The 13819-nt window shown below is 30.3% G+C and overlaps 5 protein-coding genes across 10 annotated transcripts; 2 read left to right on the forward strand and 3 right to left on the reverse strand.

The window, feature by feature from the left end:
- Window positions 1-13: 13 nt before the first annotated feature.
- Mgat4a (alpha-1,3-mannosyl-glycoprotein 4-beta-N-acetylglucosaminyltransferase a) lies at window positions 14-4401 on the reverse strand. 2 transcript variants are annotated; one of them, XM_076385284.1, is made up of 11 exons: window positions 3596-4401; window positions 2561-3192; window positions 2444-2490; window positions 2047-2357; window positions 1843-1973; window positions 1673-1780; window positions 1416-1609; window positions 1209-1345; window positions 1024-1139; window positions 885-926; window positions 14-810 (listed from the first exon to the last, which is right to left on the reverse strand). In XM_076385284.1, the coding sequence occupies exons 2-10, from the start codon at window positions 3092-3094 to the stop codon at window positions 897-899; spliced, it is 1608 nt and encodes a 535-aa protein (XP_076241399.1). In that variant the 5' UTR covers window positions 3095-3192; window positions 3596-4401; the 3' UTR covers window positions 14-810; window positions 885-896. The 2 variants fall into 2 exon arrangements, with proteins under 2 accessions (XP_076241399.1, XP_076241391.1); XM_076385276.1 differs by having other exon boundaries at window positions 14-781; window positions 3596-4400.
- A 588-nt stretch (window positions 4402-4989) lies between these two features.
- LOC143185842 (transmembrane protein 208) lies at window positions 4990-6489 on the forward strand. The gene is made up of 5 exons (XM_076389124.1): window positions 4990-5105; window positions 5296-5448; window positions 5584-5720; window positions 5824-5908; window positions 6040-6489. Exons 1-5 carry the CDS (start codon window positions 5100-5102, stop codon window positions 6169-6171), a joined length of 513 nt encoding a protein of 170 aa, XP_076245239.1. The 5' UTR covers window positions 4990-5099; the 3' UTR covers window positions 6172-6489.
- LOC143185813 (uncharacterized) lies at window positions 6483-10113 on the reverse strand. 5 transcript variants are annotated; one of them, XM_076389112.1, is made up of 4 exons: window positions 9737-10107; window positions 9101-9313; window positions 8277-8841; window positions 6483-7313 (listed from the first exon to the last, which is right to left on the reverse strand). In XM_076389112.1, exons 2-4 carry the CDS (start codon window positions 9296-9298, stop codon window positions 7105-7107), a joined length of 972 nt encoding a protein of 323 aa, XP_076245227.1. In that variant the 5' UTR covers window positions 9299-9313; window positions 9737-10107; the 3' UTR covers window positions 6483-7104. The 5 variants fall into 5 exon arrangements, with proteins under 5 accessions (XP_076245227.1, XP_076245219.1, XP_076245195.1 ...); XM_076389104.1 differs by having other exon boundaries at window positions 7180-8083; window positions 9101-9304; window positions 9737-10113; XM_076389080.1 differs by having other exon boundaries at window positions 7180-8083; window positions 9737-10113.
- Kud (oligosaccharyltransferase subunit 5 kud) lies at window positions 10038-10944 on the forward strand. The gene is made up of 3 exons (XM_076389137.1): window positions 10038-10125; window positions 10467-10706; window positions 10788-10944. The coding sequence occupies exons 1-2, from the start codon at window positions 10123-10125 to the stop codon at window positions 10704-10706; spliced, it is 243 nt and encodes an 80-aa protein (XP_076245252.1). The 5' UTR covers window positions 10038-10122; the 3' UTR covers window positions 10788-10944.
- A 151-nt stretch (window positions 10945-11095) lies between these two features.
- Window positions 11096-13517, reverse strand: Tsg101 (tumor susceptibility gene 101). The gene is made up of 8 exons (XM_076389068.1): window positions 13151-13517; window positions 12958-13042; window positions 12810-12875; window positions 12574-12737; window positions 12382-12502; window positions 12104-12315; window positions 11673-12028; window positions 11096-11602 (listed from the first exon to the last, which is right to left on the reverse strand). The coding sequence occupies exons 1-8, from the start codon at window positions 13202-13204 to the stop codon at window positions 11416-11418; spliced, it is 1245 nt and encodes a 414-aa protein (XP_076245183.1). The 5' UTR covers window positions 13205-13517; the 3' UTR covers window positions 11096-11415.
- Window positions 13518-13819: the final 302 nt, after the last annotated feature.

The following is a 13819-nucleotide window of genomic DNA, read 5'->3' on the forward strand; positions in this document are numbered from 1 at the left end:
AAATAATGACATGTTCATGTTCAGAAAAATATATTTCATTTTATATGAAAATACATGTGTATATATATTCATATATGTATAAGAAGCAATACGAAATAAATAAATACATACACAAGAACAATACAAATTTCATATCACCATTTTGTTCTTAAAATTTAACAAAGATCCAAATACAGATCTATAATATCGTACCTTTAATAATATATTACAGAAAATCGTATAAATTGCACATAATTATACAGATCATAAATACGTATATATTTTCTTTTCATAAATTGAAAACTTTCTTTATATTAAAAGATATTTCATTGGCCTTTCATTTCTTAAAATAGTCTGGCACTTACTTCTATTGCGGTGTTAAACATGCTGCACTTTTGCTAATATTAATAACTTTGTGCTCTACATCACAAAAAAAGTTTTCTTTCTTCTTCCTTTTTTGCTAATATACAGGAAATACGTAAAGTTATAAACCGTATTCTCATCCATAACAAACAAAGTAACACATATTGACTACGCAGGTACTGTTTCGATTAGAGGAGTCTTAAAATTGGTCGAAAATTTAATAAATTATTGCTTTAGCACTGACCTTAGAAGTATAAAGTTTTCGTGATAACAGAGTGTAATATCGTATCGTCTCGTATAAAAACAGAGTCGTATCGATTTCTTTTTAAAAAACTAGATGCCTTTTGTGGAGATTCATTGCATCGATGATGTTACTTTTACTAACGTAACATAAGCAATTTCCTTGCACTGGACGGCATTAAGGAAAATAATTAAAAACCTACTCAACACAGTAAAATAAGGATAAAACTAAAAATAATTTAATAATTAATTTATTATGTATATTATCCCTGTAAATGGTGCCGAAAAAATGTTCGAAATACCTTGTTCGAGGGTCAACTAGGGTGGTCTTCAACTATATGAATCTGTCGAATAAAAAAAGTACAGAAGTAAATTAAATGAACAAAACGATTACATGTTTCATTAATTTTCTAATAGAAGGATTTCTTTGCAAGCAATTACCTCAGACAAGATTGCCCAATTTTCACTTTCACTGTGTACAGTCAAACGAAGTATCAATATCCTTCCAAGTTTTGGATCTACTGTTCCTTGAGCAATCCCCAGTGCATCAAATTTTCCTGATAAAAGAATAAGATTTAAAAAATATACTACTAAGAACATAAGGAGTAATTTTCAGATTACTATACCTATAACAATATAGCCATCTTCTGTAACATCATTATTATTTCTATTCATAGATGCAGATAACTCTGTTAACACTTCTACCGTTGTGTTATAAAACCTATCAGATGGATGTTCAGGATTTCCACTTCTAAATAAATATCTGCGACACAAAAAAAATATAATGAATGCTATGTTACCGTTAATTTGTTTGCGCTATGAGTACACGATACCTTTTTATAAAAATAGGATGCGAAAATCTGAACTTTAAATGGTCTCCTGGTTGCGGCAATAAACCCCAAAAGAATGATTCACCTTTATATGCTTTTTGTAAAGTATATTGCTTGTAAGGTTTAATTTGCGTCTCAACTATAGCTTCTGGATTCTCGTGTGCATAATATAACGTTATTTTGCCGAATTGTTTATCCTAAATTTAATATTTATAAAAGTTAAAAAATGCCTGCAGGATTATTTGTTGTTTCTCACGTACCTTCAACTTTTGTACTTTCCCCTTTAAGGAAGAATGCGTTCCTATATGTTGGAAGAGGGAGGGTTTATAATGAACCCATAACTCTGCTTTAGCCATTTTGCAGTGTTTCTAAAATGTAAGATAATGTAAGTACTACAACCTAATTTTTCTATTAGAATATGCATACTTACACTATCTTTGTCAAGACTACAAACTTTGGTCGACACTAAATGATCTAATAACCAATCAACTGGTTTATCATTATGAAACATTAGAAAAAATTGTATTAACCATGGCAGTTCAGCGCATTTAAATAGTTTTCCTACATTAAAAAGTATAATGTTACACAGGAGTACATCTAGAAGTATTTTTAGCAATGCATTTGTATACTGTACCAATAAATCCTAACTGACAGAAATCCAAAACGAACCAGTTCTCCTTTGTGGCAATTTTTTTTAGTGCAAAAGACTTCATTGTAGTTATAAAATTCTTTTTAGCTAAGATATCGTCCTCTAATTGTACGTAAAATGTTCCTTTCGTCTGAGCGTATGACATAAGAAACGCGAAATCTAAATTTTGTTTTGATCGCCAAACTACTCGCTGGTGATCGTCGCCTAACGTGTCCCGTAATTTCGATAAATCTGGGTAATATGATGCAGATGGAGATATTACGTCAATTACACCCGCTTCGAACTCAGTGGGAAATCTAAAATAAAAACAACACAAAGATTATAAAATGAATGTAACATAAGTAAGTTTAAAAAAAGGAAACAGTCAAAAGTGTGAACTCACTGAACTTCAATTTGCTTTGCAACATACGTCACATATTCCAGATCTGTCTGTAAAAGTAATAACAAAATTTAATAAAAATTCTTTCAAGGATTTTAATACCATAATGTAAATACTTACTTCTGCAACTAAAACAATAAGTAAAGTGTCAGCTACTTCTGCAGGACTCATACGGTCAAATAAATTTTTAAGTGTGGCCATTAAATAACTCTGCACTTCTCTTTTTACAGTTGGTACACCCAACACCATACTCACTCCACTACGTCCTTTACTTTGAACAAATGCTGGACGTAAACTGTTAGGGTCATTCAAAAAATGAGGAAGAAAATGATAAATAGATGGTAACTTTATATTGGTCACATTTGATGTAGCATTGTTAAGTAGAAATTGTAGATCTGGTAAAATGTGATTATTCTCTATAAGTTGCAATAATTGATGAGACAACAGATTTATCTCTTCCTGACTTGTAACATATTTAGTATGTAAGTGTTCCAACTTGGCTTGTAACTCTGCAATGCTATTTTGCAATACTGTTTCTTCGCGGATGTCTGATGGTGACAAAAGATTTAAAATGGCGCACGGTACAAGTACCACAGAAAGTATGATTAAACATCGTCTTCTTACAGGTGTCAGAGCTACAAAATGAGGTGTCATCTTCTTCACTACTGACTCTACATGTTTGTATACATAATCTTGAGAGGTACAGCCAAATCCTCGATGATATCACATCATAGATTCATGATAGATGAGACCTGAAAAAAACACATTAATAGAAGAATTAAATAGTCAGTAATTTAAACACCTAATAAATAATTTTAATACAAGATAAATAAAATAACTAAAAACATTAACACAAACTTTTGAATCACATCAGAAATTGGTAACTGAAATTTTCTATAAACTTACAAAGCAAATATATAACTAAAACACATTCAAAGATATATATCAATATACATATCATTTTGGAAACACATTGAAAGTTAAACTCCCAAAAAAGAAGGTAAAAAAACTGGACCACGAGAATACACGATTAAAGAAAGATATCGTCGTACGCGACGACTACAGGAGAAAAAGGATGCGAGAAGACTTCGGTGAAAGGAATATATTTGATATATTTATTACTGTTTCGTTCAAAGAAAAATTGATTCAACTTACCACGAGCAATCGCACAGTGTCGAATCCTTCAAACAATGACGAAACAAACTACGGCGTATTAGCTTCGACGAATATCATTATCGATTGTGAGACGTGCTTTTAAGACCGTCTGGTTTTACTGAAACGAAACAGAGAAACGTTTTTCTCTGATCGATTAATGATAAATCGCATTTCTTTGGTGATTTGTCACATAAACTTTCCCTGAAGTTCTCTGTCTTTTTCCATGGAGACGTTAATTTCTTCCCTCCTTATAAATGCCTGACAATCTCGAAAAACAGAAAATTCCCTTATTGAAAATTCCTTAAGATTGTCAATTTCGAACTTTCGACTGATTGCTTTGCTTCAGCTCATTGTTCTGATTCATTTTACTGTTTTGTTGTCACTCGAACGTTTATCATGATGCCTGATGATGCCTCTGACCACACATGTGTATATCGATTACGTATTAGAATATCAAATACAATAAAAAATTATTACGATGCTTTGTATGGTCGAATTCTAGATACGAATCTCTGCATAACCTATCTCATTGCTAAATTAAGTAGGAATATTTTGATCGGTGGCTATATTTGTAAACTTGGATGTTGAGTAATATGAAAACATATGATTCATCATGCATTTTTTAAACAAATACAAAAATATAATCAGTAGGTTACTGATCTTTATAGATTTATGGAAAATTATGGAAAAAATATAAAATGCGCATGCATAAGTAAAAATATGGCATAAAATATATCAAAGTAAACGTTAATAAAATACTTAGGGGACGAAACAAAACTTTACTTGAATTTCATTTTTTAAATTGCGCTTATAAAAATACGAATTTGCATAAGCTTCCACGGTTTGATAATTTGTTGTGAAATTAATCGTTTTGTGATTATATTTTACGATCAGACGTTAATTAAAAATACTTTAACCAAAATTTCAAGATACGTGGAGTATCGCAACATAAAGAGACATAAAATGTATTTCTTTAGAAAACAAAATTCTTTTTATGCTTCAATTAAGCGCCCTTTGTAGACACTACATTAACTTTTATTTTATGATATCTACAAATACAATTTTTCATGAATTTAAAATTTAGTTAAAATTTATACAGCGTTTAATGTATAATTTAAATAAATGACTCGTTATTTCAAACTATTATTATTTATTTTTATTCCAAATAAAATTTATTCAAATCTGTTATTATAGATTTGTAATTTATCAACTAGAGTTAGACAGATAAATGAGAATAAGTAATTAAATAGAGAATGAATTTCATAAGTTATCCATTGTAAATTATCTCTAATTATAAAATTCTTATTGAAGCATATATGTCAAATAATGTTAACCACCTAGAGACTTTTGTTCACACGATGTCTTTCACGTGGCTTCTGTAGATCATAAGTGTTTTTTGAATAGCTATAGAAAGGTTAAGTCTGTGTCATGTTTTAATTATCGAACAAATATTCATCGTTAGTTCATATTAAGTACTTCTCTGAGTGCAATTTATAAATACAAAATGACAGTAAGTTTTATAAAATATTATTTATCGCATACATTTCTTTTATCCTTAATACTATTTAATCAATTTAAGTATACTAGAGTTTTGTTTCCATATGATTGATACTATGCGATAAATTTGATAAACGATTTTTTTACAAAAATTCATATATAATAAAATAATTGCAAAGTCTTATTACTTATTAATTTTTTAGACTAAAAAGACGAAAGTGGGAACGAAAGGAGCAAAGCAGATTGTTGAAGAAAATAAAACAACATTGAGCTTCTATCGTAACATGATTATTGGAGCATTAGGAATATATTTTACTGTTATGATGTTACTTTTTGACTTCACAACATTATCAATAGTGAGTTAATGCTTTAAGACACATCTTCATTTTTATAAACTAATCTCTGACTTTGTTGCACTTAAAAACACAAGTTATTATAGGTCATTTGAATACAGAAATATGAAAACATTGTATTACATGATATAATTACAGACCTTAACCATATTTTCTGGAATTGTGTATATAGGAAGTTATCAATTTATGAAATACATAGCTCAAACAACATATTCAGAATCTGGACAACTTTTGGATTCTGGAATAGATCTTAACATGGAAGGAGGTATAGCAGAGTAAATATCCTACACTATTTCAATAGCAGTGTGAAACAATGTAATGTTTTATTATGATCTAAGCTCTTTTTTTTGGGTATAACATTTCTTCTCTTTGTTCCAGACATGTGAAAGATTTAATCATATTGACTTCTGGAGTACAAGTATTCTCTTTAATATCAAATTATTTTTGGTTTTTGTGGCTTCTTGTAAGTATAATTAATATACTGAATGAGTTGAATATAAAATAGTATATTTTAGTGTTATAAATGGTAGAATCTTTTGAAATAACATTAATTTCTCATATCTTTCTTTACTAACTATAATGTATTTGTTACAGGTACCACTTAGAGGAGGCTGGATGCTATGGAAACAAATATTAGCTCCATGGTTCTTTGCACCTTCTCTAGAACCTGAGATTAGTGAGAAGAAACAACGAAAATTGGAAAAGAAGATGGCTAGACGATATTAGTATCTTCTTTAAATATATAGATGCATTCTCAATAAATATTTAAGAATATTATGGGAGTGGGATAGATTTGAGCAAAGTCATGAAACAAGACTGTCTTTGTTTCAGCCTGTGTTTCATATATACACATATACGTTTGTTTATAAGAAAATTATTGCCTTTTATACAATTTTTATATAAATTATAAACTCAATTTTTTAGAAAGTGAACATCTTTCTGAAGATGTTATCATATTCATTGCAATAACTGTTCTTCAGCGTTAAAAAAAACTTATACAATGAAAAGGTTAATATTAAAATAAATTTTATAATTTTAACGCGATCTATACTACTTTCCTTGTATTTACTTTTCAATTTAATATATTATAAAATCTGTTACTTCTCTCTGAGAACGTACATATATAAGTTATTTTTACAAGAACTTAAATGTAAATAGACAGAACATTATGTTTTATATGTACATATGTACATACTTACAAGTTTACAACTGTGCGTTGACATATACTTATAAAAATGAATTAATTTTGTAATATGGACAAAAACAAGCTACACGTAAATAGATAACATAAATTAAATATTCTTATTTGGTTTTGTTTTGCTTTAAATATAATACTAAATGGAATGTGATTATCACCATTTTCTAATTATTTCTCTATAAATCTCAAAGTAAAGAACATCACAGTTACATTAAAATACGATAAAAATACATGTTACGATTCGCTCGTCATATAAATATGTTAACACGTTCACTGTTCTTTGATCTGTATAGGGATCACAAAAAATTTACTTTCAGTATCCTCTGATCCCTCTATGGGTCAAAATTGATTGCATGATGCAGACCCTGAAATTGCTATATAAATCATTTGTTTTTTATTTATAGTCCGTACCTGGTTGTCAATATTTTCAGTACAAATGGTTTCTTCTGCTAAAAAAATTTTTATTTTAAAGAGTGATATTTCTCAAAACACTTCATACAAAATACTTTGTTGCACATTTTACATTCGGTATTCACTTTTCTGGCTTTTTTAGACGCTTCTTCCCAATGGAAACCACTTTCTCTTAAACCTTCATAGCAACCGGAACATCTCTTTCTTACTTCTTTTCGATCAGGTCGTTTTTCTATTTTTGATATAAAATGCATAAATCCTGGAATTAATGGGATACTTTCTTTACTTCCTTCAGGTTTTAAAATGTACAAGACTACTTTTTGTTTTACTGTAATATCATTGCTTCTTTGTTTGGATAGAGCTCATTATACATAAGAACACATAGTATGTACACAACGAATTAGGTACACCAGCACATTGTTTGGTAAAAAAGGCAGTGCATCTGCTGCCATCTCGCATTTATTGCATCTCTCACATGCAAGTGGGATCCATACAGACCCAGACAGTGAACGTGTTAATCAGAATTATACATTTCTCACAATATAAACAATATGTTTATATCAATTTGTAAATTATAAAAATTCAATGTTCATTGATGATCTGTACAAAAAATTAAGATTTTCTATTTTAAAAATACTGAATATTATTCACTGTTGATATACTGTAATAATATTATTTTTCAGTTCAACGACTTTTTGTTTGAACTTTTTCAATGAATTTATCAAAGTTCGTGATTTTATAAATTTAAATCGTTTAAAGCTTAAGCAATATCTGTATCTAAGCCCTTCTTCTTTTTGTAATCATGTTCTGACTGATATCCAGGTGGATGATTGTGATCATGCACACCTGTAGGCATAAATCTCTCTGCAATAACCGCGCATTTACCTTTACATCCGCGATGCTGTTCCGCACATCGATAATGAGATCTATTCAAACCTTCTGAGCGAGACGTTAAATTATAAACATAGCCTTCATGCACTAGCTGTGGTCGGCCTCGTGCGGAGAGTCTATAAATTACTGGCTCCACAGCTGTAACGTTAAATTAGTACTATGATCGTCAATATCTATTTTTTCATTTGTATAAAAGAACTCTTCATTTAAAAGTATCGTGAAAAAGAAGATTAAACTAACGTTTAGATACAATTAAATGAGAGTTTATATATTTTTCTACTATATCAAAATAAAGAATACTACTAATTCTATTTCTGTAAATTTTTTATACCTTGTTGTGTAGCATTTTCACTTGTACTCTGTCCATCAATTTCATTGGTAATATTTAGTTTTTGATCATCCTCTTCTTCTTGCGTTTCAAGAATAATTTCAGTATCATTCTCCCCCTTTAAAAGTTCAGGTGTATCTTTATTTGTTATTACTAAAGAATCTTTATCATCTGTTTCCTCATTTGGTAAATCATCAACACCCTCTGGCTGTGCATCTTGTTTACATTTCTTAATATTTTTCTTAATCTCATGAGGCCTTTTTCTTTTTTCTACTGTATCTGTGTTTTTGTTGACTTTGTATGCCATACTGAACTGTGGTTGAGCAACATTTTGAGTATTAGAGTTGATGCTTAATTGAGTGGCATTTTGGTTACTAACTGCCTGTAAATTACTTGTCTTTTCTGTTGCAAGTCCTTTGATTTGTAATGTTTGTGCTACTTTTAAAAAAGCAGACAAATCTTCCTTTTTAATATTAATTTCACCTTGGTACATAAATTTCAACAATGATTCGATTTCATTGTACTTCACATCTTTGAGAATAACTACCGGATGTTGGCAAGGATTTTCCTATAAAATAATTCTACAGAGCTCTCATTTGAACAACAGCAACATAATAAACATTAAGTTGTTGCTTAAGTTCCACCTGCAACTTTGTTTACATTATCAATTAATATTATTGTTTCTAAGTAATTGTCTACAAATAATGACTTCAGAGGTTCTCCTTCCTGAATTCAAAGATTTCTATAAAATACCATAACAGAACTAGCGAACAGAACTTGTGCAACAACTTAATACATCTAAAATACACAATATCAATTTCTCTTACCTTGAATATACTTTTAAAATATGGACTACAGACTGAAAGAACCAGTTTATGTGCCTGTAACAGCTGACCCTCTACAGCCAATGTAACATCAACCAAATCATTTTCAGTGAGGTGATTTAAAAAACCAGACGACAAATTGGTAAAAAAGTTGTTCCATTTCAAAGAGAATTGTTCTGGCATTAAAATATTATTCGTCATGTTTACCTGCAAGAACTAATAATTTTACAGAAACATATTTCAATAAACTTACATAGTAAAAACGGATAAATACGAAATATCGATTGCTATGATTTGATTTTATATACTAGAAAGGATTGTTTACATAATACTACAGGGATCTTAGCTCATCACTGAACTTTAACAAAAAGTATACATTATTGTTTTTATATGATCAAGGCATTGAAAAATTGTATATAGCACGCATGAAAGTTACTCACAAATATCGAGGAATGTAAAGATTGATAATGCACTGCTATCCGTTATGAATCATACCATCGTGACAAACCTGCCACTATCGATACCGAACGAATCGCAATTCAAACTTGTTCGAAATTAAAGATATTATCTATAATGTCCATCAGACATCTTTCTGAGTAACAGCAACTGTTTCAGGATACGTGATTTTAAAGTACTCACTGTTTATTTAACGAGGAGAAACCCGTGACCATCGAAATAAATTACTTAATAAAGAAACATTTATTAAAAGCGTCTTCGAGGTTGCAACCTTAATATTATCGATTGATTTCTTAAAATATGTATCGCGCTCTAAATCAACATAATTTTCTATTGATGAGGGAAACTTTCCCTTCTTCGTTTCATTTTCATAGTAATCGAACTGCAAAATTTTGATTAGATTTAAGTGATTTGTAGCTTAACTATTGGTATAACTTGCGTTAAGAGTTACTGTGTTCACAGCAGTATTTTTTATACTAAAGATTGCAGCTCTGATCGCGTGTTGAGTGAAGGTAAAGTGTTTTTACGTGTTCTTTACCCGAGCCACGTCAAAATATTTATTTAATACAATGGTGAGTGTAGTATTCGTTTTACTTTTGTAACTCTTACCAGTAACATCATAGGTTATTGTTCTCCATTCAGTTTTAGTGAATTGAATATGGTTTGTTTCAATTAAGTGTAATTCTGTCTTCGATTTTTAAACCGGTATTATTTTAACCTATATTCCTCATGTTTATTTGTTAACATTCAATTATAACGCGAATATTTTCTTTTAATTTCCATGCTTAATAATTAAAACAAATTAAAGCGAAACAATTAAGTGTATGCATAAGATCTGTAGTCTATTAATAAGTACCAGAAGTTAACATTGGCTTCCTTCCTTTTTGATTAATTTTATTTTCATTTAATTTAGGTGGAAATCGAGTCTATGACAAGATATGTGTCCCCCATAAATCCTGCAATTTTTCCATTACTAGCAGTGGTGCTACTAGGAATTGGAATATTCTTTACAGCATGGTTCTTTGTATATGAAGTTACTAGTACAAAATTTACAAGGGATATGTTTAAAGAATTGTTAATTTCTCTAGTGGCAGCAATATTTTCTGGTTTTGGTGTATTGTTCTTACTTCTTTGGGTCGGCATTTATGTATAGGTATGTTATTTAGTATAAGTGTAATTATATTATACTTTATCAGTCTTTAATTGTGTATATAAGACTTTTTTTTTGTTTCAGATTAAACTTCTCAATGTTAAAAAAATATAAACGCTAAGGCTTACATGTAACAGCATTTAAGTAATTACATAACAATTTCACATCATAAAAATAAAAACAATGTATTTTTACTAAAATGTGCAATGCAGTGATTAATTTATACATTCATTATACAGTGAAAAAGCCTTCGTATTTCTTAATACCTAAAAGTGTTACTAGATGTACACAATGTTTTTATATTATAAAAAGAATCGGTTAAAACCTACACTTCTTTTTACAGATTTATGAGTATGTTGTGTTTAGAAATATAATTTCATCAAACAAAGTCATTTCTTCTTGATACAATTAAATTTCAATTCTTTTTATACATATATATATGATATTCTTTGTTTCCTTTTGTATATAAAAGCTTTGTATTTATATAATGTTCTGAACTAAGTGTATATAACAAGAAACAAAAAATATGTTGATGCACGGTATACATTCCATAAGTATTTTCTCAATTTGCAATAATAATTTCTTATATCTTTAATATATTTATATCCCCCTATTTACCGTGGGATTTATATATACTTCATTTCGAATACATTGGTTGTAATAAAATAAAATATTAAATAGCGCAACTTTATAGAAATCGAAAACAAATTATTTAACCAGCCAGTCCCGCTTTTTGACGACAGCGTTGCATAAGAGCACGGAGCATGAATTGTCTACGTGACAGCTGTCGTACTTGTTTCAAAAATGCATCCAAATCTAGAATACCGCAGCGTAAACCTTCCCCAAGATAGTATATAGCGTCTTCTGTGGCAGCTTCTTCCGCGAATGCGTTTAGCATTCTGCAAGCAAATAAGCAAAAGTATTTGTTATTCGAATTAATCAAAAACAAACAGTTCTGTAAATACTTACTGCTTATAAAGCGGGGCGATTGTCGTAACAGCTTCATCGACGTCTATTGACTGATTCTCGGAAAGTTTCGCAATCTCTTTTTCTAATTCAGCCTCTTTGTCTTGAAGTATAGTTATATTCTTCTCAAGCTCTGCCTTTTCTTTCTTTAATCTGTTGAATAAATCGGAGAGATGGGACGACCCACTCGTAAGTTCTTGTTGCGTTCGACTTAACGTTTCTAATTCAGCTTGCAATTGTGAGAATTGTTCTTTAAGTCTTCGTCTTAGTTTATCCTCGACGGCTGACAATAAAGATGCTCTAATGTGTTCCTCGGTAATTGTGCCCGATCCACCAGCAGAAGCTGGGACTGTGGGGGACTTAAGAATCGTAAAAAATGTTTAATATTCGAGTTGAATGTTACAACAGTTCTGGCACTGGTGTTGATAACTTACTGGCTGTGTTGTTGAAGGGTAAGGGTAAGAGTCATAACCTTGTGTTGGATAATTTGATGCAGTGCCTCCATAAGACCCGTAACCTTGATATGGAAACGAAGACATGTATGGTGGATATACATTATTTCCACCCTTGTATTGAGAATTTTGTACATAAGGTGGGAAACTAGAACCTGGTATGTGTCCTCCACTTCCAGGCATAGGCATGAAAGCTGTACCAATTTTCATTTAAGTATCACAGTTTGATGTATAAAAAAGAATAAAATAAGTAGTCTTACGTTGTACAGGATAAGGAGTAGAGCTTGGTGGTGTATCTTGTCGTCGCTTGGAATAAACAGGTGGTTGTTCTCCAAAGGTAACAATCATTATTTGAATTAAGCTAAGCAAGTCAGATGAATGCTAGAATACAAATATACAGTTACTGCAAAGGTATTATAGGATTGTATACAATAAAATTAAAAGTTACTTACTGGTAGCCAGTCATGAAGATATGGCAAATAAATCTTTCCATTGTGATCAACAAACATACTAACTTTAATGTGCATATCAGCAGTGGGTTTAACATAACACATAGGTGCATTGTTTGGATGTGTATCCATGAGCCATATACACACAGGAATGTTGTAAAAAGTACCTGAAACCATTATGTTCCAATTATTCTTATTGTATCAGTACAATCTTTATTAATAGTGTTAAGATACATTACCTTTGTAAGAAACAGGTATTGTTCCTTGCAAATTAAATAATTCTTTGCGCGATCCATCATTGAACACTGCAATAGAACAAAACACATATATGAAACACTCCTTTATTAAGTACTTCAAAATTAATGAATTTATCAGCACAAAACTTACCAAATTGCTCTACTTCACCTTGCAGACCCTTGTAAATATTTAATACATTCATAACATGTTTTCTAGTGATATCTGGATTTTGATACTAAAACACAAAGTGGTTATTATTTTAAAAAGAAATTAAAAAATACGTATTATAACGCAATAACAATCAAAATAGATGTATACGACTAGAAATATATATAACACTTACCTTTGATAAACCTTGTCTTATCTTTCCTTCGTCTTGAGGTGTCATTTTTACCATTTAACTGTTTGAATGTGAAAAGTGAACGAAAATAAAACTAAAAATAAAGGTTTCTCCCCTGAATGGGGATCTTCTTCCAATAGTATTATCTATTCGATACAATTTTTAACGAACACTTTAAAGACCAATTATATTTTCTACTTTATCTTCCCTAACGTGTAACAACTTCGAACTATATGTTTTCAACGTTACACGATCCAACCATACAGTAATTTCACTTTACTTTACTATTTCAGCTGCCCCGTTTTCTTCCGTCTTCTAGTTTCGTGAGTTAACCAAATTCATTTGTCTGTCATTCATAGTACTTCGGGGATTCTAATACCATGACAGTATCATTCACGAATGATTACAGAACTTGAGAAGCTGTGTGAAGAACTGGCAACGATTGTTACATTACATATGATTACTGCTTGGTGCTGCCATCAATAAAAGAGCGCGAATTTTCAAACGTTTGAGTAAATTACAAGCGAAACCATGTTAATTAAAGGTCTGAAAAAAGTATCAAGATATTTGGTGATTAGTAAAGAATAGTAAGAGTCAACTTAGAATAGAAGTAGGAGGATAAATAGGCACTTATTCTAATTAAAATTGAATCTCTCAAGGGCTTTTTCCTAA

Source organism: Calliopsis andreniformis, chromosome 2 (assembly GCF_051401765.1).
Source record: "Calliopsis andreniformis isolate RMS-2024a chromosome 2, iyCalAndr_principal, whole genome shotgun sequence".
Classification (NCBI taxonomy): Eukaryota; Metazoa; Arthropoda; class Insecta; order Hymenoptera; family Andrenidae; genus Calliopsis; species Calliopsis andreniformis.

Coding starts and splice junctions, on each gene's coding strand:
- Mgat4a (XM_076385284.1), bottom strand. CDS start 3,094: ATGACACCTCATTTTGTAGCTCTGACACCTGTAAGAAGACGATGTTTA. Junction 2,358..2,443: donor GCAAAGCAAATTGAAGTTCA/GTGAGTTCACAC, acceptor TTTTTATTTTAG/ATTTCCCACTGAGTTCGAAG. Junction 1,140..1,208: donor AGATGGCTATATTGTTATAG/GTATAGTAATCT, acceptor TTCTTTTATCAG/GAAAATTTGATGCACTGGGG.
- LOC143185842 (XM_076389124.1), top strand. Junction 5,449..5,583: donor ACTTCACAACATTATCAATA/GTGAGTTAATGC, acceptor ATATAATTACAG/ACCTTAACCATATTTTCTGG. Junction 5,721..5,823: donor ATGGAAGGAGGTATAGCAGA/GTAAATATCCTA, acceptor TCTTTGTTCCAG/ACATGTGAAAGATTTAATCA.
- LOC143185813 (XM_076389104.1), bottom strand. CDS start 9,298: ATGACGAATAATATTTTAATGCCAGAACAATTCTCTTTGAAATGGAAC. Junction 8,842..9,100: donor ATTTTAAAAGTATATTCAAG/GTAAGAGAAATT, acceptor ATTATTTTATAG/GAAAATCCTTGCCAACATCC. Junction 8,084..8,276: donor TGAAAATGCTACACAACAAG/GTATAAAAAATT, acceptor TTAACGTTACAG/CTGTGGAGCCAGTAATTTAT.
- Tsg101 (XM_076389068.1), bottom strand. CDS start 13,204: ATGGTAAAAATGACACCTCAAGACGAAGGAAAGATAAGACAAGGTTTA. Junction 12,876..12,957: donor AGGTGAAGTAGAGCAATTTG/GTAAGTTTTGTG, acceptor GTTCTATTGCAG/TGTTCAATGATGGATCGCGC. Junction 11,603..11,672: donor ATCGCCCCGCTTTATAAGCA/GTAAGTATTTAC, acceptor ATTTGCTTGCAG/AATGCTAAACGCATTCGCGG.